Genomic DNA, 24,999 nt, shown 5'->3' on the forward strand with positions numbered 1-24,999 from the left:
CCATGGGATACTTTAGAATGTGGCCCGTTGATTAAATTGCCTTTTAATATTGACTATTTGAATAAGCAACTGATACTCATATTTCGTAACATCTAGAATCCTAAAAGAAAGTGTTTCTTTTAAACTGTGTCAAGAAATTGTGCTCAATTGGAAAGATTAAGGGAAATATATTCCTGATTTTACAACTAACATTCTATTATTTTATGAAAATCACTCAGTCTTTCAGTTCCTTAGTTTTTCTAGTATGACATGAAGGGATTGAATCTCTGAGAGCCCTTATGTCATTCTTCTTCCAAGTGGCAGTAGAATTTCCCATGCTAAATCACTGAAGAGCTAGAGTATATAAGCGCCAGTATGTTTCATTTTGCATAAACTGGGCCTGTTAAATTTCTGACGAGATAAAATCTTTATGCTGTAGAAGGTATTTGACTTATTTGGCAGAAGATTGAGTCAGAAGTTTCCTGAAGTAGGTCGTGCCCTTATTTAAAAGTATTGCTGGCAGTCAGGCAAGCAACATTGGTAACTTTACTTAGATTAAGAAAGTTTAAGGATTTTTTGGTTGCTGAAAGTATAAGGCTGCTGAATTTTTTTTTTTTTTTTTAAGACGGAGTCTCGCACTTTCACCCAGGCTGGAGTGCAGTGGCGCGACCTTGGCTCACTGCAAGCTCCACCTCCTGGGTTCACACCATTCTCTTGCCTGAGCCTCCTGAGTAGCTGGGACTACAGGCGCCCACCACCATGCCCGGCTAATTTTTTGTATTTCTAGTAGAGACGGGGTTTCACCGTGTTAACCAGGATGGTCTCCATCTCCTGACCTTGTGATACTCTCATGTTGGCCTCCCAAAGTGCTAGGATTACAGGCGTGAGCCACCGCACCCGGCCTTTTTTTTTTTTTTTTTTTTTTTTAAAAGGACAGAGCCTTACTCTGTTGCCCAGGCTGGAGTGCAGTGGTGTGATCTCGGCTCACTGCAACCTCTGCCTCCCGGGTTCAAGCGATTTTCATGTCTCAGCCTCCTGAATAGCTGGGACTACAGGTACATGCTGCCACACCTGGCTAATTTTTGTATTTTTAGTAGAGACGGAGTTTCACTACATTGGCCAGGCTGGTCTTGAACTCCTGAGCTCTAGTGGTCTGCCCACCTCGGCCTCCCAGAGTGCTGGGATTACAGGCATGAGCCACCACGCCTGGCCAAAGCTGCTTAATTTTTTGGTGTGAAGATCCAAATAAGAGAAAAAAGTGAAGGAGATTGATTTTTTTTTAAATGGTTTTTTTATGATAGTTTTTTTTTTCATGTGCACTTTCACATATACTCTCTATGTACCTTGTACTAATATTTATTCAGTTGTGGGCATCATAAGAAAATAGTGTCCCTTCTCTATTTCTGTTATATTCTCAATAAAAATGAACCATATAATAGTCATTTTGAAATGATAATATTCTTCTAGAAATTATTAACAAATGGTTGTTACCAATTACTAGATACATTTTTACTTTTTTTTTTTTTTTTTTGCCTGAGGTGTATTTTATTGTTGCTGTTTTGTTTGTTTGTTTGTTTTTGTTTTGTTTTTTGACAGGGTCTGGCTCTGTCTCCCAGGCTGGAGTGCAGTGGCATGATCTTGGCTCACTGCAGCCTCTATCTTTTGGGCTCAAGCCATCTTCCCACCCCAGCCTCCAGAGTAGCTGGGACCATAGGTGCACGCCACTATGCCCAGCTAGTGTTTGTATTTTTTTTGGTAGAGATGGGTCTTGCCATTTTGCCCAGGCTGATCTTGAACCCCTGGACTCAAGCAATCCTATTGTTGCTGTTTTATCATCTGTGACATTAAGTTAATATTTACTGCCTTTTGACTTTATTGCATTATTTATGTATTAAGTTTACTTCTCTTCTTGTCTCTGTGACTCCAGACACTTAATTTAAAAAAGTACTGTTTGGTACTAACTTGATCTCAGACTTACATGAGGGCTCTGAAATTATGTGACACTTCTTTATTCATGTATATAGTATAAGGTGGTTATCTGGATGACCCAGAATATGCTTATATTTCAGTTAGAAAAACCACCTAAACGAAAAGAACTTACTGGAGCCTTTAAGAAGTTTGCTGATTTCTGTTTGAGAAACGTATTTTTATTTTATAGGATTAAAAAGTGTTTTTTTTTTTTTTTTGGATTCATAAAAGTTTTAGAAATTTAGGAAGTATAGAACAGTAGAAAAGAAAGAAAATTACTCAGTGGTAACTACCTCTTTATGATTCTTGCCTGTCTTTTGGGTATATCTATATTCTTTCTATTGTATATAGAGAATATATTATGAATAGCATTTGCTTTGTCTTGTTTTTCTTAATGGCAATGGGAAAATGTATTTTGCTGGATTTCCCTTAAGATAAAAGACACATTTTTGATTCCTGTAATGGTCATTCTCATAGAAAAGAATGAAGCCAACTGAATTTTTTAAATACTGAATCCCTTACCTCTTTCCTAGTTGTTGCTGCTGTGCTTCAAGTAACTGAATTGATTTTATCTCTAGGCTATCCAAGATGTATTCTCATACAAGACTGACTTAGAGTATTCTTTTTACTAGGTTGGCTAGTGGCAGTTATATTATTTGTGCCAAATTGTGTCTTGACAGTTTGATTTTAAGATGTGTATGTTTTATTCTTTTAATATTCTTTTGCTGATTTGAAACCTACAGGAAAACAATTTTGATCATCTTGATTTTGATTTGGATTTGATGCCTTGGGAGTCAGACATTTGGGACATTAACAACCAAATCTGTACAGGTAATTATGCATTTCACTGGTAAAAGTTTTAAAAAGATCAATTTTATTTTGTAGTTTGGTCATACTCAAAATTAGGTGGGGTTATTGGGCTATACTGGTAGGTTAAAAGATTCCTGGTGCTATGCATTCTACTTCTGGTATGGCAATTGTGTAAACAAATTTCTTGCCAAAAATGGATATGAGGAGTTTCATAGTTACGTTTCAGTAGTGTAATGAATGAATCGTTTGTATCAGAAATAGAAACAGTTATTTTGAATTATGAATAATGTCCCTATATAAGATTAACCTGAGAACCAGACAGGGCTTACCAGAACCTAGGAACTTGGTGGAGGAGTCCCATGCATTTTATACATGTATTTCTGAGAAGGGGCAGCACCTTGTGATGCCAGTATCTTTAAGGGGGCCTGATGAGGTCGGGGTTGAGTATACTGAAAGAAGCCAGAACCTGGAGCAAATTGCCAATGCTGGGGTACAGCTGATGGTAGAATGAAGAAAATCCCTTCTCCCTTCTAGCTTCTAGTATCCCCTATTGACAGGACCTAAAAGGATGCCAACTGGGAATAATTTGTATCACTGATTATAGAAAGTGGACTTAGTGCTGAGAGACAGTGAGTAAATAACCAGCACATTCTCCTATCTAAATTCCTCTCTCCCCTGCACTACCCATTTCTCTTCATTTTATGTATTTACTTATATTGCTTCATGCCTGTCTGTCTTCATAGAATGTGGGATACACAAAGTCAGTGTTCTGGTTTTATTGTTTGACAAACTACTCTAAATCTTAGTTGCTTAAAGCAACAACCATTTTATTAGATTGCTAGAATCTGTGGGTCACGAATTTTGACTGGGTGCTCCAAGGATGGCTTGTCTCTGCTCCATGATGTCCAGACCACAACTGGGGAGATTTGAAGATTGTAGTAGCTTGACATTTGGGGGCTAGAATCATCTTGAGGTTTCTTTACTCATATGCGTGACACTTGAAGACTAGGACTACCAACTGGGGTGCCTGCATAGGGCTTCTCTATGTGGTGTAATGTTCTCAAATCATGGTGGTCTCAGGGTAGTCAGACTTCAAAAGCTCCAAGTATGAGTGTTCCAGGACACAAAGCAGAGGCTGCATTTCCAGCCTCAGAATTCACATAGCATTACTTCTATCCTCTCTTGATTGAAGGAGTCAAGCCCACCTAAATTCACGGGGAGGAGAAATCAACTCTACTTCTTGATGGGAAAGTGGCAAGATCACATTGTAGAAGATCATGAGGGAAGATCATGAGGGATGGTAGATACTGCCTGGCTAACTTTGGAAAACACAATCTGCTATCTCCACCCTATTCTGTCTTTGACACCAAGGGATACTGCCTGGGCCATAGTTGCTCAGTACATTTATAGGATAAATTAATAGTTTAAAAGATATGAACATTTTTTATGAGTTTTAATTGTATTGTCAAAAATGCTTTCCAAAATAATTATTTCCTGTTCCTTATTTTTTTTAAGTAATTTTTTGGGAATCTATAATATTTTGCATATGGTATAGTATTCAAAAGGTACAAAAATCTGTATAGTAGAAAAATGTCTCCTGCTTTTATTCCTTAGCCGACAAGTTGTGCTTTCCAGTTCTGTTACCAGTTTCTTCTGTTTACACTTCCAGAGAATTAGTGCAGATGCAAGTGTACACATATATGCACACACACACACAGACATACATATATATACAGCCCCCCTCCCCACATATATAATTTGTTATACAAGTGGAAGCTTACTAGATATATTGTTTTCTGCATCTTGCATTTTCACTTGTTATATTTTGGTGACCTTGGCTTCCATATCCGATTGAATTTTAAAAGTAGATTTTACCTTCTTTCTTGTTCATTTTATTCTAAGTTTTTATTGTCCAGTGGGTAAAACCTTTCCTCCGTGTTTTCCAGTTAAAGATATTAAGGCAGAACCTCAGCCACTTTCTCCAGCCTCCTCAAGTTATTCAGTCTCGTCTCCTCAGTCAGTGGACTCTTATTCTTCAACTCAGCATGTTCCTGTGAGTAGCGAGTAATCAGTTTTTTACAATGATTTTGGCTATAATATGCTATCTGGAAAATATGTATATGGGGGAGACAGTTAACATTTATTGAATACTACTGTGAGTTATATTGTCTCATTTAATGAGGGAACTGAGACTTTAGAAAGGGCCTTATGGGAGCTAGAAAGTTGTTAGTGCCTTTGGTTTTGCCCTCTTTCCCCTCTGTTCATGCCTCCATAATTTCATTGTTTCATTTGTTTCGTTGCATTTTAACAGTATCCAGTATTTGTTTTTTGGCTTACTGTCTTTTCTCCTTCCCTTTCTTTCTCCTCCCTATTAGGATATACATTCTTTATATATGGACATAGAAGAATGTAAGATGGTCAGTTTTTATAACTCTTTAGCCACAGCATCCAGAATGATTGCCTTAGTTTGGGAATGCCTAGTGCTACCTTTTGAAGTGGCTGACATTTTTATAGAAGTCCGGTAGCTCTTTTAAGAATGCTTCTGCTCTGTGTCCAAACAAAAGCCCTGAGGCCAGGAAAAGGAAGTACCTGATTTAGGTACTTTTTAGAATGGGGAAAGGGAATGTAGAAAAACAAAAAAATCAAATAATATTTTAGTATATTACATGTGCTATAAATTGTGGTATCTTTGTTCCTGCAGGCTCTACATTTAGTTACTAAATCCTGGTGGTTGTATGCACATATTAATTCAAGGATTTATCTTTTCTGCCCCTGTCAGGCCATCACCATCTCGCCTGAATTAAGTCAATAAGATTTTAACTGGTCAGCCTTCCAACTCCTCAAACCTTTCTTAGCATGGAATCTTCAAAGAGAAATCTTTCAGTGTCACAAGCTTTACTGTATCAGTAATTTGCTTAAAACTTTAGTAACTTCCCAGTCCTTACAAGGACGAAATTTAAATTCCCAGAGTACTAGGCCCTCCATGATCTGGTCTGCATTTACCTTTCCAGTCTCCTTTCTTGCTATCCCCTCCTACTTCCACATTCTCCTTAACTTGAGACCTGTGAGAGTTCCTGTCTGAGAGCTCCTACGCACTCCACTCATTCAACCGCTGTGCCAGGCACTGTTCCAGATGCTGGCAGTGAACAACAGCAGTGAGATCGCTGCTCTTACAGTTCTAGGTTTTTGCACGTCCTCTTTCTTCTGCCTGGAATAGCCCCATTTTTTTTCTTGTCTTGGAAAACTCATCCTTCAAGTCCCAGTTCAAAAATTACTTCCTTTATGAAGCTTTTCTCTGATTGCTACTATTGGTAGCTCTCTGAGGTCCCACAATTTCTCCAAATGATATAATTTTTTAAAAAAATTAATAATTTATTTTTGAAGTCAAAATTATATAATAAGATATATTCAGAAAAGCCTGGTTTCTATCCATGTCATTTCCATCCTTTTTTACACAAAAGGTAGCATACTATATACCCTGTCCTGTACCTTGCTTTTTTAGCTTAGCAGGATAACTCTAATTTCAGAGTATATAATTTTCCCATTATGCTACATAATGTTTCATTGCATAACCTTATCATGCTTAATTCAGTGATTTCCTTGTTGATGAATATTTGTGGTGTTTTTAGTCTTTTCCAGACCCAAATAACCTGTACATAAGTCTTTTCCAGACTCAAATAACCTATAGTAAATAACCTGGTACATAAGTCACTTTATATTTTTGCCAGGATATTTTTGGGATATATTCCAAGAGGTGGGATTGCTGAAACCAGGATAAATACACTTGAATTTTGCTAGATATTGCCAAATTTCTCTCTATAGGGGTTGTAAAATGTTACATCCTCATCAGCAGTATGTAAGAGGGCCCGTTTTCCCATCATCACTCCACAATAGGTTTTATTTTATATCTCTTTTATTATAAGTATGGTTAAATATCTATTCATATGTTTTATATGTTTAAGGCCTATTTGCATTTCTGTTTAAAAAATGAACTGTTCAAATTTTTGTTCTTTTTTTTGAGATGAAGTCTCGTTCTTGTCCACCAGGCTGGAGTGCAATGGCAGATCTCGGCTCACTACCACCTCCGCCTCCTGGCTTCAAGCAATTCTCCTGCCTCAGCCTCCTGAATACCTGGGATTACAGGCGCCTGCCACCACGCCCGGCTAATTTTTGTATTTTTAGTAGAGACAGGGTTTCACCATGTTGTCTAGGCTGGTTTCGAACTCCTGACCTCAGGTGATCTGCCTGCCTCGGCCTCCCAAAGTGCTGGGATTACAGGCATGAGCCACGGTGCCCGGCCATTCATTTTTTAATTGAATTGTATTGGTCTTTTTAATATTTTAGCTTTATTATATATTGGGGTTATTAGTCCTTAGTTTGTGAAATAAGCTGCAAATATTTTTTCCCCAGTTTTTCTTTTGTCTCTTTGCTTTATTTCTGGTGTTTATTTTCCCTGGGTATACTGTTTTCTGTAGCCAAATTATTGATCTTTTCTTTAATTGCTTTTTTGGTCACTCAAAGGAAGGTTTTCACCACTCAGAGGTTATAAAATAATTCACTCATATTTTTATTCTTACTTTTTTTAAGTTAATTTTTTGTTTGGAACAATCTCAAATTCACAGAAGTGTTGTTAGTACATTGCAAATAACTTGTTTTTTCCTTGTGCATTTGAGAGTAAGTTACCAGTCCGATGCCCTATCACTGCAATACTTTAGTGTCTACTTCCTACAAGCACAGATATTTCTTAGATAGCCATAATACAAGCACAAAATCGGGAAATAAACATTGATATGTTACTATAATCTAACCTTCAGCTCTCGTTTAAATTGTGCCAGATATCCCAGAGGTGTCCTTTAGACTATCAAAACAACCCAGTTCAGAATCAAGCATTGCATATGGTTGTCTTGTCTTTTTAATCTTGTTCAGTATGAAACAGTTCTTCATTAAGCCTTGACTTTCTTCACCTTGTCACTTTTGGGGATTAGGGGTTAGTTATTTTGAAGAGTGTTTCTCGGTTGGGTTTGTCTAATGTTTCTTTAGGATCATATTCAGGTTTTATATCTGTGGTAGGAAAGTGATGTCTGTGTCCATCTCATTTACTTTTGATGACTCAATTTTGATTTTTTCTAATACTGATTATGTTCACTTTGATCACTTCATAGATGTTATCTGCCAACCTATTCCATTGTGAAGTTGCTTTTTCTTTCTTTGCCATACATATTTTGTGAGGAAGATACTTTAAGACTGTGTAAAAATATCCTGTTCTTCATCAAACTTTATATTTGTTCACTTATTTGTTAATATCAATATAGACTCATCATTTCTTATTTTATGCAACAGATTATAATCCATTACTGTAATTATTTGTTCTGATTCTTACATTGTCCTGGATTTCGTCAGTGGGGGTCCCTTCACACCAGCTCTTATGTTCTTTTAACATGTCTCCTTTGGGCTCTGATGTCCTTACACCAGGCTGTCTCCCATGTGGATGCCCTCATCACTCTGCTGTGACTCCTCATGCCAGGCTGCCTGCCATGTCAGTGCCCTCTCTACCGTTCTTGGACCCTGACATTCCACCAGGCTGCTTCTCTGCATGGATGGTGGTCTTGCTTTGCCCCATCTAGTGGCTTAGGATAAAATTATTCAGGAAGGAATATTTTCTAAGTGACTATGAATAAATATTTATCATGAGATATTATTTTTAGCGTTTAGATCTCTGATCCATTTGAAATTACACTTGTGTATGATATGAGATACAAATACAATTTTATGTTTTTCCAAATGACTACCAAAAGGATTATTCTAGTACCATTTATTAAAAAGTTCATCTGATTTCAGTTATATGCATGTATTTTAAATTTATGTAATGGTATTATAGTATATATCTTTACATTATTTACTTTTAAAAATCAGCACAGTGTTTTTAAGATCAATTCCTATTGCTCTGTGTAATCAAATCTGTTGAATCTAACTCTGTACAACATTCAAGTAGGCATTCACTACATTTTTACCTACACCATAATGAATATTTTAAAAAATGTTCCCTTACGGACCCATGTGAGAAATCCTTTAGGATATATGCCTAGGATTGCTGGGTGATAGAATGTGCAGGGATTTAATTTGACAAGTGCTTCCATATTGCTCTCCAGGATCATCACAGTACTCTGTGGGCTGGCAGCAGTGCTCGAGGGTCCCTGTGACTTCTCTTGATGCTTGGCATTATCTGCCTTTTTAATGTTTACCCCATGGCACAATGTGTTTTGTTATTGTTTGCTTTTATTTTGTTTTACTTTGTATTTCTTTGGTTATTGTTTTCAACATTTATTTATATTCTTATGAGCTTTTTGGACTTTTTTCTTTTATACATTGTTTATTCTTGTCCTTTGCCAGTTTTTCTACTTATTTGTTGTCTTCTTGTTTATCTGTAGAAATTCCTCATATATTTGAAATAGTAAACTCTTGTTGGATTTAGACATTCAAATTGCCTATATCTTTTCTCTATTATCTATTAACTTTGTAGTCTTTATTAAGTATAAATAGTTAATTTTGAATTATTCAGGCTTATCTTTTTTTTTTTCTTTTCCTTTATGGCTTATTTCAGAAGTCCTTCCATGCTTTTAGGTCACAGAGATATTCTCCTGCATTTTCTTCTATTACCCATATGGTTTACCTTTCACATTTAGGGTTCTTAATACTCTTAGACTCCACTTTAATATGTGCTATTATGTAGGGATCCAGCAGTAGGTAGGGATCTAGTTTTAATTTTCTCTATAGAAATGAATCAGTTTTCCTAACTGTATTATCTTTGTAATCATTTGTAATCACTCTGTTCAACAGTATTGTATATTTCTCTGTTAACTCAAATCTTTTATGCCTCTTAGTTCAGTTGTGTAGTTTTCTTCATATGGGTCCTGCACATTCCTTAGAAAATTTCTAGGTATTTTGTAATTGTTATTGCTATTGTGAGTGAAATATTTATTTGTTTTATTTAAATCTTTTTTATTTTTAATTTTTCTGGGTACATAGTAGGCATATATATTCGTGGGGTACGTGAGATGTTTTGATCCAGGCATGCAATGTGAAATAATTAGATCATGGGAAATGGGGCATCCATTCCCTCAAGCATTTATCCTTTGTGTTATAAACAATCCAGTTACAGTCTTTTTGTTATTTTAAAATGTACAACTAAGCTCTTATTGAGTATAGTCACCCTGCTGTGCTATTAAATAATACGTCTTATTCCTTCTCCCCTTTTTTTTTTTTAATCCGTTAACAATCCCTGTCTCACTATCAGCTTCTCAGTACCCTTCCCAGCCTCTGGTAACCATCTTTCTACTCTACGTTCATGATTTCAGTTGTTTTGGTTTTTTGATCCCACAAATAAGTGAGAACATGTGATGTTTGTCTTTCCGTGCCTGACTTGAAATATTTATTTTTTATTATGTTTTCTAAGTGAGTATTAATATAATATTTTCAAGGTCAAATTTTTTTGCCAGTGGATGGTTACATGTGCTTCAAGTGTATAGCATATTACCTTGCTAAAAGGCACGCTGTCTCTTTTGTTTTAATATTTTTTTAATTTCTTCTTTTAGTGTAATTATACTAGAATTACGGAAAAAGCAGGTAGCTATTTTTTATCCTGACTTTAATTGTAATGCATTCAGCATTGGCTTTGGCTGTATAATTACTTATAACTTTTTAATGTTAAGAAAGTATTCCTCAAATCCTTGTTTTCTAGGATTTTATTGAGGAATACTTGTTGAATTTTATCAAATACTTTTTAAGCATCGAAGGCCATGAAGATAATAGTCTCCTCCCGTGTTACCTTGTACTCTTTGGTTTCTTGGAAATATATTTTAATACACTCTACATTTTGCTCAGCTTACATGCTGAGTAGGTGTTAAGGATGAATGAAGATGCAATTGTCACTCTCACCAGTGAGACTGAGAGCATCTCTTTCTCCCATATCCTCTCCAGGTCATTTTAATTTTTTTGTGATTAAAGTTTACATTTGCCTTTGGCTACCATTTGCATTTCCTTTTCAGTGAAATGACTGTTCCTGCCCTTTGTCTATGTTTCGTAAATATTTTCTATCAATATATATCTTTTAACTTTGTTTATGGTCTAGTTTTTATTGTTAAATATTTTACTTATTATTTGTTCAAATCTATTTCTTCTTCCTTTGTGGCTTCTGGGTGTTCAGACTTAAGAGGGTCTGCAACATCCTGAGAATAAACAAGTATTCTCTTAAATTTTGTTTTTATATTCTTATAGATTATTTTGAAGATGGTATGAAGTAGAGATTATGTCTATTGCGTGATCATACATGCCATCTTTTCTGTCTGAATTGAATTGCTACTTCTATGTTGTTTCTTTATTCTAACAAACTGAGACAGATTCACTGAATATTAAAAGACTTTGGGACAATGCGAATGTTATCTTTATGTATCTCAGTCATTATGAATCACCTACTAAATTAAAGAAAATAGCACTGCTGGCTGGGTGGGGTGGTTCACGCCTGTAATCCCAGCACTTTGGGAGGCTGAGGCAGGTGGATCATATGAGGTCAGGAGTTCTAGAGCAGCCCAGCCAACATGGTGAAACCCCTCTCTACCAAAAATACAAAAACTTAGCAAGGCATGGTGGCACACATCTGTGGTCGTAGCTACTTGGGAAGCTAAGGCAGGAGAATTGCTTGAACCTGGGAGGCAGAGGTTGCAGTGAGCTGAGATTGCGTCACTGCACTCCAGCTTGGGCAACAGAGTGAGACTCTGCCTCCAAAAAAAGAAAATAGCACTGCTCCATTCATGTATCTTTCTTTTACATTTGGAAGAAAGGCAGTATTACAAAATAGAAAATAGAAAAGGATAAAAATAAAATTATTTTGCTTTTGATATTCTTTTAAGACTGAATAAGAGAGATTATGGAGAAAGGATATTGGCATTTTAACTGCAACCTTATACTGATACTGGATGTTTGTATGACTAGCAATCAAGTTTTATGTTTGTGTGTGTGTGTGTGTGTGTGTTTGTAGTTTGTAGGAAGAAATGTAGAAACAGATCAATGACTCATATCTTTAATATAACAGGATGGCATAGACTTACTCAGCATTTTGATTTTTTTTCCTTTGATATAGATGGATCATGCTGATAGTCACTTATTACTTAATATATAGATACAGTTTCTAATATACCTTTCCCTTGAAGTTACCTTGAAGTGTTTTTCTGTTTATATATGGGTCTCCTCCTTTTCTATGCAATTTGCTGCTTAAGGATTATACCCATTAATCTTTGTTTTTATTTTGCTACAGGAGGAGTTGGATTTGTCTTCTAGTTCTCAGATGTCTCCTCTTTCCTTATATGGTGAAAGCTCTAATAGTCCCTCTTCAGCAGAGCCACTGAAGGAAGATAAGCCTGTCACTGGTCCTAGGAACAAGACTGGTATTACTCTATCTCCTAACTTCTGTTATTTCTGTTTCAGATTGAGCTTAAGTTCCATTTCTTAAAGGAAAATGCTGGATTAAGTTTATGTTTATTAGGCTGGCTTGCTGTTTTTTAATTGGTGGACCTATATTGTTTGTTGTGAGTGATTACTGTGGAGAGGAAAGGGGAGAAATAATCTTTGGTTGTCTCTGTCTTATTAGGTGAAAGATACTTTAAAATAGACTCAGACCCCACCATCTTCAGGAGAGATTTCAAAGTTTCTGTTAAAGATAACTGAATGGAGGGCCATTCAACCATGACGTTTGTTACCTGTTAATCTCTGGGTGTTATTCCGCGATTTTAGCTCTTCTCCTTTACCAGTTAGTGTGTCCCATTCCCAAAACTGCAGCTTGGCTAGAAAAGAAGGTAACAGTTGAAGTACTTTTCTTCAGTTCATTCAGGTATATGTATTGTAGCAAGGTGTGTGATAGAATCTGTTTTTTAGGGCTTGCTTAATTGCTTTCACATTGACTTGTGGTTTGTCTGTTTTTTCTCCAGAAAATGGACTGACTCCAAAGAAAAAAATTCAGGTGAATTCAAAACCTTCAATTCAACCCAAGCCTTTATTGCTTCCAGCAGCACCCAAGACTCAAACAAACTCCAGCGTTCCAGCAAAAACCATCATTATTCAGACAGTACCAACACTTATGCCATTGGCAAAGCAGCCACCAATTATCAGTTTACAACCTGCACCCACTAAAGGTACCTGAGCAGAATTTAAGGCTGTGTATGTTTATTTGGAGGGCAGTAAGGGTCGTGTCATCTGATTTGTTTTAATTCAGGTTATAATTTATGAGCACGTGCTGTTTGTCAGGAATGTATTTGGTTATGAGGACATTGCAGAGATGACTAATGTATGGTTCCTGTCATAACAAGGGATATAGCTCTCCAGACCAGTTACATCCGATGGCTATTTTGAAAATCTGGGACATTTTCTTGGTGCCATTTTAATCTGGTGGATTAAATACAGAAACACAAATTTTTAGCTAGTTGAATGCAGAGTTCAGGTCAGCCAGATTTTTGTGGCTGTGAACTTTTTTTGTTTTTAAGGAGTATTTAAAATAATAGGGTCCATTTCAGGTGTGTGATAGCAATAGAATCAAGCCCTTAATCTCTGAGGAGGGTGCATGGTTTAGTAAACAGTATATTGACCTGGTCACTATGAGCAGATATGAACTCTGTTTTCAACTAGCTAAGAATTTGTGTGTTTCATATTTTATCCACCAGATGGCCTCATATACTTGTGATTCTACAAGAGGTTTAGGTCATAATTGAAAGAAGTTCAAGTCTGAGGATTTGGTACTATTCAGATATAGGAGTCATTTGCGTATGGAGATCTCATAGGTAGGTTAGTCATCATTGTACTCATACTGATGTCTGTGTACATTGAGTTCAAGAAAACTTGTGCAACATTCTTTTCTCTGGATTTAGTTTGTTGGCACCAGATGTGACTAGGCGATAATGGGGTATGGGTTGTAAATAAATACCACTGTTACATTTGCTTTTATGACTGTATCTCATCTCCAATTGTAAATAGTTAGCTCGTTTTTTGGAGCATAGTTTTAATGAGGGTAAATTTGATAAATTTAATTTCCAGATACTCTTTTAGCTTTGTTCTATTACATGGTCATAGACAATATGACATTGATAAAAAGAAGACCTAGATGAGAAAATGGATGGATCAGTGGAAATTCATCAATCAGTCCCACCAAAAATAAACAGACAAACAAACAAAAACCAGTTTGAAATTCCTGTCCTCTCAGTACAAAGTCAAAACTGCTGCTTTTTCCATATGAAAAATAGCAATCCTATAGAATAGGTATTCTTGTGATTTATAAGTGTGTATTAAGGGTTTATGAACTCCTTGAAATAAAATGCAGGATTTAATATATGTTCATATTTGGATTATTCTAGGGATAGTCTTCAAAACTTTCATTAGGATCTCATAAGGATCTGTGCCTTCCCAGAGGCTAAGAATTTAAACTAATGAAGAAACTCATTTAGTTCTCATAAGCTATTAAAATACGTCTATACAGAAAGTCTGACATTAATATGACTAGTGTATAAAGCAGGGGTCTTCCTAAGAATTTGCCCTTAGCAGATCATTGACTATGTTTGAGTGATGGAAGATCTTACCTATAGTAAGAAGACAAACTGTTCTTTTCTGAGCAGTTTATCAGTTCCAGAAACCTGAATTACAAGTTATTTGAAACTTCAGTGCTTTCCTGTGATATGAAGACTATACTTATTTTTTTGTGAGCATGTGCTAATATGAGGAACTGCACCTTGTCTGTTTTTTTTTTTTTTTTCTTTTTTTTGAGACGGAGTCTGTCTTTGTTGCCAGGCTGGAGTGCAGTGGTGTGATCTCGGCTCACTGCAACTCCTGCTTCCTGGTTCAAGTGGTTCTCCTGCCTCAGCCTCCAGAGTAGCTGGGACTACAGACACGTGCCACCATGCCCAGCTAATTTTTATATTTTTAGTAGAGGTGGGGGTTTCACCATGTTGGCCAGGATGATCTTGATCTCTTGATCTCGTGATTGCCCGCCTCGGCCTCCCAAGTGCTGGGATTACAGGTGTGAGCCACCGCGCCTGGCGCCTTGTCTGTTTTTATAGTACAATCTAAATAGGTGGTATTATTGTAATAACATACAGATTTAAGGTATGTTTTTCATTCATTTGAGAGTGAAGAGGGAGGAAGAAGGGAAGTATAGGCAAGGCATTATGCGGTTAATCATGTTAATACTAGTAGTAAGTATTTTACTGTTGAAAAAGAAGAGATAATTTCCACAGGTTTAAGACTCAGATTCTCTAGCTTGGAATATAAAACTCTTCACAATTTGGCTGTAGTTTAGTTTTTAGTTTTTTTTTAATAGAGGGTCTCACTATATTGCTCAGTCTGGTCTCGAACTCCTGGGCTCAAGGGATCTACCCACCTCGATCTCCCAAAGCTCTGGGGTTAAGGCATGAGCCACCATGCCTGGAGTTCTAGTTTAGTTTTCGAACTTTATAATATTACTCTTTACTATAAATCCCTTCTTCTAGCTCAACTAATCTGGCATTGTTCTTTGAATTCTCTTGTTTTTCCTAGTTTTTTGGCTCACCATTTTCTACCAACCAGCAACAACTTATGCCTACTTCTACTTCTCAGTCCTCCATGTCCTTTAAGACTGTTTTGAGTAGTGTGGATGAGAGATCATGAAAACCTGGAATATCAGTAAAAGTGGAGAACCAGGATGAAGAGTAGAGATGTTAAAAGTGTAGAATCATAGAGATTGGTAATTGGATCATGTAGAAGGAGGCTGAAGGATAGACAGAAAGGTATCTAGGATGACTTCCATTTTTCTATCTTGGGGCTTTTTGGGTAGATGATGGCGAAAATTATTGAAATGGGAGACAGAGGTAAAATACGTTGCCCAGATCACTCTGTAATAAGAAGTAGAGCCAGAACTTGAGCCCAGGTGGTCTGGCTTGGAGTCTATGTAAATAATCACTATACTGTATTGCCTTAAAAAAAATGACAGATGTATTCCTTGCTCTCAAGAATTCTACACTTTAATTGGGGAATTAAATTCACACAAACAGTTAAATAACAGTCACTGTGATAACTAATACATTAATAACTCATGCAGTGCCCATATGGAAGCTATTATTATATAGAAAAGGAGATTAATAATAATAATTGCATTTAAGTTCTTACTATGTGCCAGACACTCTTCTAAGTGCTTAAGTGCATTATCTTATTTAATCCTTATGTCAACTCTATGGTGATGGGTTCTGATATCTCCATTTTATAGATGAGAACACTAAGCACAGATTATTTGCCTAAAGTCACACAGCTATGCTATTTCAGACAAAGTAGGCGTTCAATAAATGTTTGATACATAGTTTAAAATCTTTGAAGAAAGTTTAAAAGAAAGAACTATCAAAATCAGTGAGTTACACATAGTCAAAAAAGTATGGCATTGAATCCAGCCATGTTCCATTAAGGAGATTATGCATGTAATGCCAGAGAGGATTTTGAGCATGCTGAAATGGATAAACAGCCTTTGGAATGTCCTTTTTAACTGTTTCCACACTAGGAAGAGTAGTAACTATGTTCAGCTGCTATTTAAGGCCCCAGACAATTCTTTGCGTTGTAATTTGTGGCCTGGTCAGCATTTACCAAGTCACCATGAGAGTTTTTTGTTCTTTCACTTGAACATATTGTCATAGATATTTAGTTGTTTCCCCTCATTCTGTGTTGAACCGAAACATGCCTAGAATATTTAGGGTATCCCTGATTTAGATGCTGGGTAATTTGAGGATACTTGGGTACTCTGGAATGAAAAGGCTTGATGTACTATATGGGAAAAAAAGGAGGCAGCAGTGGCTTGGTAGGACTGAAGCCACATTTGGTGCAGACGCCTTGCCTTTGGTACACACACATCTCCTTCTTTGTGTGATGCTCAGCACTCTCAGCAAGGAGACAGTGATAATTACACAATTGGCAGTACAGATTTGGATGATTTTTCTTAATTAGTTTAAGAAATATTACAAAGCCTTCTGTACAAGTTATCTGCCAGGGCTTTAAATCTGTAACTGTAGCTAGAAATAGGATTCTTTCTTATAAGTTACCTAATTCATTATGTTTACACCTCTTCTGTTCTTTAAAATAGTCCCAAATTTCCCTGAACGGTGTTTAATTTTGGGGGGGTGTCTTTTAATCATAATTTTTAAACTCAGATGATGTAGAACATGGCTTCCTGTAATACTCTTCTCAAAGTATTGGTTTAAGTCAGTGGTTCTCAATCTGTGTATTGTGGACCCTGGGGTGTGGGTGATGGGGGTAGTAGCCTTATGGCATTTTGCAGAGCATCTGTAAATCCATACTTGAAGCAAACATTTTCTGTAGGCCAAATAAATAATTTGTTTCATATATCTTTGTACAGCTCTTCAAATTTGTATAGCTATACTTCTGACTAATAAACTCCAAGTTCATTTTAAATCTTCACTAAATTCTTAGCAGCCTTTTTCCATCATGTATTTTCTCAATCCACAGAAACTAAAAGGACAACCTTGATGATTTTGGGTGACCATGATATTATTTTATATTAAAAGAGAGCTCTTATATTCAGGAGCCTTTGGGGAGAGACTATGGGTTTTCTAGGTGTAGAATTATATCATCTGTGTGAGAGGTAGTTTGACTTCCTCTCTTCATATTTGGATGCCTTTTATTTCTTTGTTTTGCCTGATTGCTCTGGTTGCGACTTGAGCACTTGGGAATTCTTGTTTTTTTTTTTTTTTTCTCTACAATATGATGAATATGTATTTTCATAGTGCCAGATTGACTGTAATTTCTTATTGTTATTAAAACCTAACACTTGGTCATATGCTATTTACTTTATGTGTTACTAATTTTTATTTGCGTATTTGGCATAAACATATTTATGTCTGCTTATGAGTAATTTCTCCATTTTATATGTTTTTACTTCATAAAAGAATGGAGTCTACCTCAAAACAAATTAGGCATCAAAGGAACATACCTCAAAATAATAAGAACCATCTATAGCAAGTCCACAGCCAGCATCATAACGAATGTATGAGAGCTGGAAGCGCATTCCCTTTGAGAACCAGAACAAGACAAGGATGCCCCTCTCACCGCTCATATTCAACATAGTGCCGGAAGTTGTAGCCATAGCAGTCAGGCAAGAGAAAGAAATAAAAGGCATCCAAATAGGAAGAGAGGAAATCAAACCATCTCTCTTCACAGACGATACGATTCTATACCTAGAAAACCCACAGTCTCTGCCCAAGTCTCCTAGATCTGATACACAACTTCAGCAAAGTTTTAGGATACAAAATCAATGTACAAAAGTCAGCAGCATTTCTATACCCCAGTAATGTTCAAGCTGAGAGCCAAATCAAGAATGCAATTTCATTCACGATAGCCAAAAAAAGAATATAAAGTACCTGGGAATACAGCAAGCTGGGGAGGTGAAAGATCTCTACAATGAATATTACAAAGCACTGCTGAAAGAAATCAGAGATGACACAAACAAATGGAAAAACATTCCATGCTCATGGATAGGAAGAATCGATAGTGTTAAAATGGCCATACTGCTCAAAGCAATTTACAGATTTAATGCTATTCCTATCAAACTGTCAATAACATTTTTTACACAATTAGAAAAAACTATTTTTTTTTTTTTTTTTTTTTTTTTTTTTTTTTTTTTTTGAGGCGGAGTCTCCCTCTGTCGCCCAGGCTGGAGTGCAGTGGCCGGATCTCAGCTCACTGCAAGCTCCGCCTCCCGGGTTTACGCCATTCTCCAGCCTCAGCCTCCCGAGTAGCTGGGACTACAGGCGCCTGCCACCTCGCCCGGCTAGATTTTTGTATTTTTTAGTAGAGACGGGGTTTCACCGTGTTAGCCAGGATGGTCTTGATCTCCTGACCTTGTGATCCGCCCATCTCGGCCTCCCAAAGTGCTGGGATTACAGGCTTGAGCCACCGCGCCCGGCCTAGAAAAAACTATTCTAAAGTTCACGTGGAACTGAAAAAGAGCCTAAGTAGCCAAAACAGTCTTAAGCAAAAAGAACAAAGCGAGAGGCATCACACTACCTGATTTCAAACTGTACTACAAGGCTACAGTAACCAAAACAGCATGATACTGGTACAAAAACAGACACATAGACCGATGGATTAGGTTAGAGAACCCAGAAGTAAAGCTGCACCCCTGCAACCATCTGGTCTTTAACAAAAACAGACTGGGGGAAAGGATGCCCTATTCAATAAATGGTGATAAGATAACTGGCTAGCCATATGCAGAAGATTGAAAGTGGATCCTTTCCTTTAAGTGTATACAAAACCCAACTCAAGACGGATGAAAGACTTAAATGTACATGCCCAAATTATAAAAACCCTAGAAGAAAATCTAGGAAATACGGTTCTGGACATACGCCCTGTCAAAGATTTCATGATGAAGACTCCAAAAGCAATTGCAACAAAAACAAAAATCGACAAATGGGACCTAATTAAACTAAAGAGGTTGGGCGTGGTGGTTCACACCTGTAATCCGAGCACTTTGGGAGGCTCAAGGGTGGATCGCTTGAGATCAGGAGTTCAAGACCAGCCTGGCCAATATGGTGAAACCCCATCTCTACTAAAAATACATAAATTAGCCAGGCATGGTGGTGCATGCTTGTAATCCCAGTTACTTGGGAGGCTGAGGCAGGAGAATTGCTTGAACCCAGGAGGCCACAGGTGCAGTGAGCTGAGATTGTGCCAGTGCACTCTAGCCTGGGCGACAGAGCTCAAAAATAAATAAATAAAAATCAATTAAAGAGCTTCTGCACAGCAAAAGAAACTATCAACAGAGTAATAGGACAGCCTACAGAATGGGAGAGAATATTTGCAAACAGTGTATCCAACAAAGGTCTAATCTCCAGAATCTGTAAGAAACTTAAATTAACAAGCAAAAAACAAACAACCGCATTAAAAAGTGGGCAAAGGACATGAACAGACACTTGTCAAAAGAACACATAGACGTGGCCAACAAGCGTATGAAAAAATGCTCAACATCACTAGTCATTAGAGAAATGCAAATCAAAACCACATTGAGATACCATCTCACATCAGTCAGAATGGCTACTATCAAAAAGTTGAAAAATATCCGATGCTGGTGAGATTGCAGAGAAAAGTGATTGCATATACATTGCTTTTGGGAATGTAAATTGGTTCATCCACTGAATGCAGTTTGTAGATTTCTCAAATAACTTAAAGCAGAACTACCATTTGACCCAGCAGTCCCATTACTGGGTATATACCCCCCAGGGAATATAAAGACATATGCACACATATGTTCATCATAGAACTGTTTGCAATGGTAAAGACATGGAATCAACCTAGATGCCGCTCAGTGGTGAACTAAAGAAAATGTACATATACACCGTTCAATACGACACAGCCATAAAAAAGAATGAAATCATGGTCTTTGCACCAACATGGATGGAGCTGGAGGCCATTGTCCTAAGATAATTAACGCAGGCATGGAAAACCAAATACCGCATGCTCTCTTTTATAAGTGGGAGCTATACATTGAGTACACATAGATATAAAAAGGGAACAATAGACAACAGGGGCTACTTTTTTTTTTTTTGAGACGGAGTCTCGCTCTGTCTCCCTGGCTGGAGTACAGTGGCCCGTTCTCAGCTCACTGCAAGCTCCGCCTCCGGGGTTTACACCATTCTCCTGCCTCAGCCTCCCAAGTAGCTGGGACTACAGGCGCCTGCCACCTCGCCTGGCTAGTTTTTTGTATTTTTTAGTAGAGATGGGGTTTCACCGTGTTAGCCAGGATGGTCTGGATCTCCTGACCTCGTGATCCGCCCGTCTCGGCCTCCCAAAATGCTGGGATTACAGGCTTGAGCCACCGCGCCCGTCCAACAGGGGCTACTTTTGAGGGTGGAGGATACAAGGAGGGTGAGGATCAAAAAATTACCTGTTGGGTACTGTGCTCATCACCTGAGTGATGAAATAATCTGAGTGCCAAACACCTGTGACATGCAATTTATCCATGTAACAAATCTGCATGTGTACCCCCTGAACCTAAAGTAAAAGGTGGGGGAAAGAAAAACTGAGTCCAAGGGAAAATAAGAAGGTAAAAATGTTTAACGATCATTTATGCCCAAGTATTAATACGTATTCTCTACTCCAAATCCATGAAATTATTTTTAGATCTTCTTATCTGGGATAAAATGCTGCTTATTGTATTCTGCTACTTTCAGTGTGTTTTTTGAGGCCATCTGAAATAAGGGCTTTGCTTTTATAAGTTATCTTTTTTAGCTAAGACAGATGTTCTTGACAAACAGGTGTTCTGAATCTTTATTTTGATTTTTAGTTTTCCCCGATCCTTTGAAATACTGAGCTGAGTTTTACATGTGTCAACCTGTTTGAAAGCATAATGCTTTTTTTTTTCTTAAATTATAAATTTACATGGGATTATAGTTGCCAGTTATTTTAGTACCTTCATTTTGTTAGATAGGCTGAAGCAGCTGTGGATGTTAGGCAAGGCTTTCAACACCTTGTAAAAATCTGCCAGATCTGAAAGGAAGCACTTAGCAGGCAAGTAAAATTTTTAATAGATTAGTGTTATGAGTTGTATAAGTCTTTAGGTTAATGGTACAGGTTTAGTACCCCTTAAATGAAATGCTTGCAACCAGAAGTGTTTCAGATTTTGGGTACTTTTGGATTTTAGAATATTTGCATATATATAATGAGATATCTTGGGGACAGAACCCAAGTCTAACATGAAATTCATTTATGTTTCATGTATATCTTATACACATAGCCTGAAGGTAATTTTTATATAATATTTTAAATAAGTTTGTGTATGAAACAAAGTTTGCATACATTGAACCATCAGAAAGCACAGTTGTCACTATCTCATGTGGACAATCTGTAGTTGTTTGGCACCACCATCATTCCTGGCTCTAAATTCATATGCTACTGACAAGCAATCATGTTGTTACACTTATTCACAAATTCACACATAAGAACTTAACAAAAATTGGCCGGGCGCGGTGGCTCAAGCCTGTAATCCCAGCACTTTGGGAGGCCGAGACGGGTGGATCACGAGGTCAGGAGATCGAGACCATCCTGGTGAACATGGTGAAACCCCGTCTCTACTAAAAAATACAAAAAACTAGCCAGGCGAGGTGGCGGCGCCTGTAGTCCCAGCTACTCGGGAGGCTGAGGCAGGAGAATGGCGTGAACCCGGGAGGCGGAGCTTGCAGTGAGCTGAGATCCGGCCACTGCAACTCCAGACCGGGAGACAGAGCGAGACTCCGTCTCAAAAAAAAAAAAAAAAAAAAAAAAAAAAAAAAAAAAAAAAAAAAAAAAGAACTTAACAAAAATTATGACATACCATTAATACAGTGGAAAAATAACGTGTACAGGGTAACTAGACAGGACAGTAGAATCACCAGAATAGAAGTGTCAGCTACTGCACAACAGCAACAACAAAAAATGGCAGCTTTCAGTCTCTGTTTTTGATGCTATGTTTTCATTAAAAGCCTACTGTACCCTCTATTTTGTGTCTTCAGGTGAGAAGAAACGTCAGAAGCAGTTGAGGGACTGGAAGTGGGTCCTCTAGGGATGAGGAGGCATTCTGTTGGATGACTTCTAGAAATGTTTTCTATGGAGTCATCTGCCTCATTAACAAGTTTTTGTCTTAGAAGTCTCTTTCTGATTTTATAAACTGACATGATTTCTTTTTCTGTTATGACTGTATGCTGCTTTAGTCATTCACTAGGCCCATCACACATTTTTACCATGCCATCTATAGGCACTTTTTCTGCTGAGTTAACAACACCATCTTCATTGTCATTTTTACAGATTGAGTATCCCTTATCCAAAATACTTGAGACCAGAAGTGTGGAGTTTTCCACTTGTGGAGTTGTGTCAGCACTCAAAAAGTTTTGGATTTTGGAGCATTTTGGATTTTGGGTTTTTGGATTAAGGATGTTCAACCTCTACTAATTCTCCTCAAATTAGCATAAATTTAAAATAATGATACATCCAAAGACTCTGAAAAGAATTGAAGGCCATTTTTGGGGGAAGAGGGAAAGGGCTGGTGTCATCTACAGACTATTTTGAATCACAGATTTATGTTTACCATGATTATTAGCTAAGATTTAATCTCACATGGTTTTAAGTTTTTTGGTATTTGTAGTCCTTTTTTTTTTTTTGTCCTTTTTAGGGATCTGCCTGCCTCAGCCTCCCAAGTAGCTAAGACTCGAGGTACATACCACCATACCATACCCGGCTAATTTTTACATTTTTTTTTTTTTGTAGAGACATATCACTATGTTGTGATAGAGACATATCACTATGTTGCCTTGCCTGGTCTCAAACTCCTGGCCTCCCAAAGCACTGGGATTAAAGGTGTGAGCCACAGTGCCTGGCCTGTAGCTCCTTCTTCTTCTAGTACTGAGTTACTATTACTACATTTATGTTCAGATATTTTTGGTGTTGTGTGCATTTGTAAATCCTATTAATTTAGAATACATGACTCTCCATGTTCAGTGTAAAAGATTTGTTATTTATAATAAGACAAATCCTTTGTTATTTATAATAAGACATCCTTTTAGCACTAACAAATTTCAGAGGTTAATTCTTAGAAATCCAGGGATTACAGCAAATTTGATAGCTATTTAGTTGATAAAGATAAATAAGAAAGTATATTGTTAATGATAGTTCAAAGAGATGAATTTAGTTGGTCCCATTAAAAACATAACAAAGTCACCGTAAGTGTGTGCTGCTATTGATCCAATGTTTTAACTGATGGTGTCAAATCCCTTGGTGTTGATGTTACCCATTACGTCTGCAGAAGAGACCTAATTATAAGCTGCTTCCCCTGCCACAACAGTTGTGTACCCTCTGATTGCTTTTCTTTTTTCTAATGCAGGTCAGACGGTTTTGCTGTCTCAGCCTACTGTGGTACAACTTCAAGCACCTGGAGTTCTGCCCTCTGCTCAGCCAGTCCTTGCTGTTGCTGGGGGAGTCACACAGCTACCTAATCACGTGGTGAATGTGGTACCAGCCCCTTCGGCGAATAGCCCAGTGAATGGAAAACTTTCTGTGACTAAACCTGTCCTACAAAGTACCATGAGAAATGTGGGTTCAGATGTAAGTTTTGAAACTTAGTGCTTCTCTTAATGCCTGATTTAAAAACCAACAAAAAACACCTTTTGCTTTTGTTGCCTTTTTTTTTTTTAGAGTTTCTTATATTGCATCAAATAAAAGAGTGTGCTGAATTGCACATCTAGTCTTTGGAGGAAAATTAGGGTAAGGCTTACTATGTTAGAATCTAAGTGAAAAGGTTTTTGAAAGTCAAGTGGTTTGATGAAAAGCGAAGTATGCATACCTCCCTCTTCTTTACTTCTTCTTTAGAACCAACCCTCTTATTACTCTTTTCAAGCCCTTACACCCTCAACCCAATCATCCATTAATATTTTATAGATTCAAAGTTTCCTGATTGAAATGTTTTAGCAACTCTTCAGATAAGAGTCTATAGACAACTTTTCAGGCGGGTTTTATATTTAGCTTTCTTCCTTGCCCTTTTGAAGGGTTTTCACCACTTCATAATGATGACTTGCTACTCCTAGGAATTCTGTCTCTTCGTGATTATTTGGTACTTTCCCATTTTTGCAAACCTTTAAATTTTCTAGCATGTTGTAGGGATTTCTTATGATTTATAAATCAGTTGGTTTCCTAAGACCTGTCACTCTCTAAAGCCAGTGACCGCACTTGTGAACTAACTCTTGCTTTCTTTCAAAATGATTGGAAATAACTCATGTTATGTATTAAACACTAATTGAACATTTTGGTCCTAAAATTTAATGAATGTTATATAGTGAAACAGTGGATTCTCTAAAGTTATGATTGGGAAAGCAAAGTGTGTATGTTTTCTTTAAAATAAAAATGGATACTACCAGTTGTTAATATTACTTCCTCATCCTTTTTTTAGGTAGAATGCATTTGAAAAGTAATTTTAAAATCCTGTTGGTTATGCAAGGTTGTTTATCAGACTACTGTCTGATCTGTCTACCAGAATTTATTAACCGGCATGTCAGTGACCCATTTAATTATAAAATTGCTCCACAAATCTCAGCCAGCAATATTGTAAGAATTCGTAACAAAGGAATATTGTCTAGTGAAAGTAGAGCATCCAATTTCTAGAATAAGAGTCCCATCGTTTGTATAGGTATTGAAAACAATGCATGTCAA

The 24,999-nt window shown here is 37.1% G+C and overlaps 1 protein-coding gene across 1 annotated transcript in view; it reads left to right on the plus strand.

Annotated features, from left to right (window-relative positions):
• Positions 1 to 24,999, plus strand: part of ATF6 (activating transcription factor 6) — a 210,081-nt gene that overhangs the window by 14,248 nt on the left and 170,834 nt on the right. The window contains exons 3-7 of the mRNA XM_025388269.1: positions 2,691 to 2,778; positions 4,704 to 4,810; positions 12,068 to 12,197; positions 12,738 to 12,941; positions 23,678 to 23,898. Of these exons, the coding sequence (XP_025244054.1) occupies positions 2,691 to 2,778; positions 4,704 to 4,810; positions 12,068 to 12,197; positions 12,738 to 12,941; positions 23,678 to 23,898 (750 nt within the window). The remainder of the gene's footprint in view (positions 1 to 2,690; positions 2,779 to 4,703; positions 4,811 to 12,067; positions 12,198 to 12,737; positions 12,942 to 23,677; positions 23,899 to 24,999) is intronic.

The sequence above is a fragment of the Theropithecus gelada genome, chromosome 1 (assembly GCF_003255815.1).
Source record: "Theropithecus gelada isolate Dixy chromosome 1, Tgel_1.0, whole genome shotgun sequence".
NCBI classification, from domain to species: domain Eukaryota; kingdom Metazoa; phylum Chordata; class Mammalia; order Primates; family Cercopithecidae; genus Theropithecus; species Theropithecus gelada.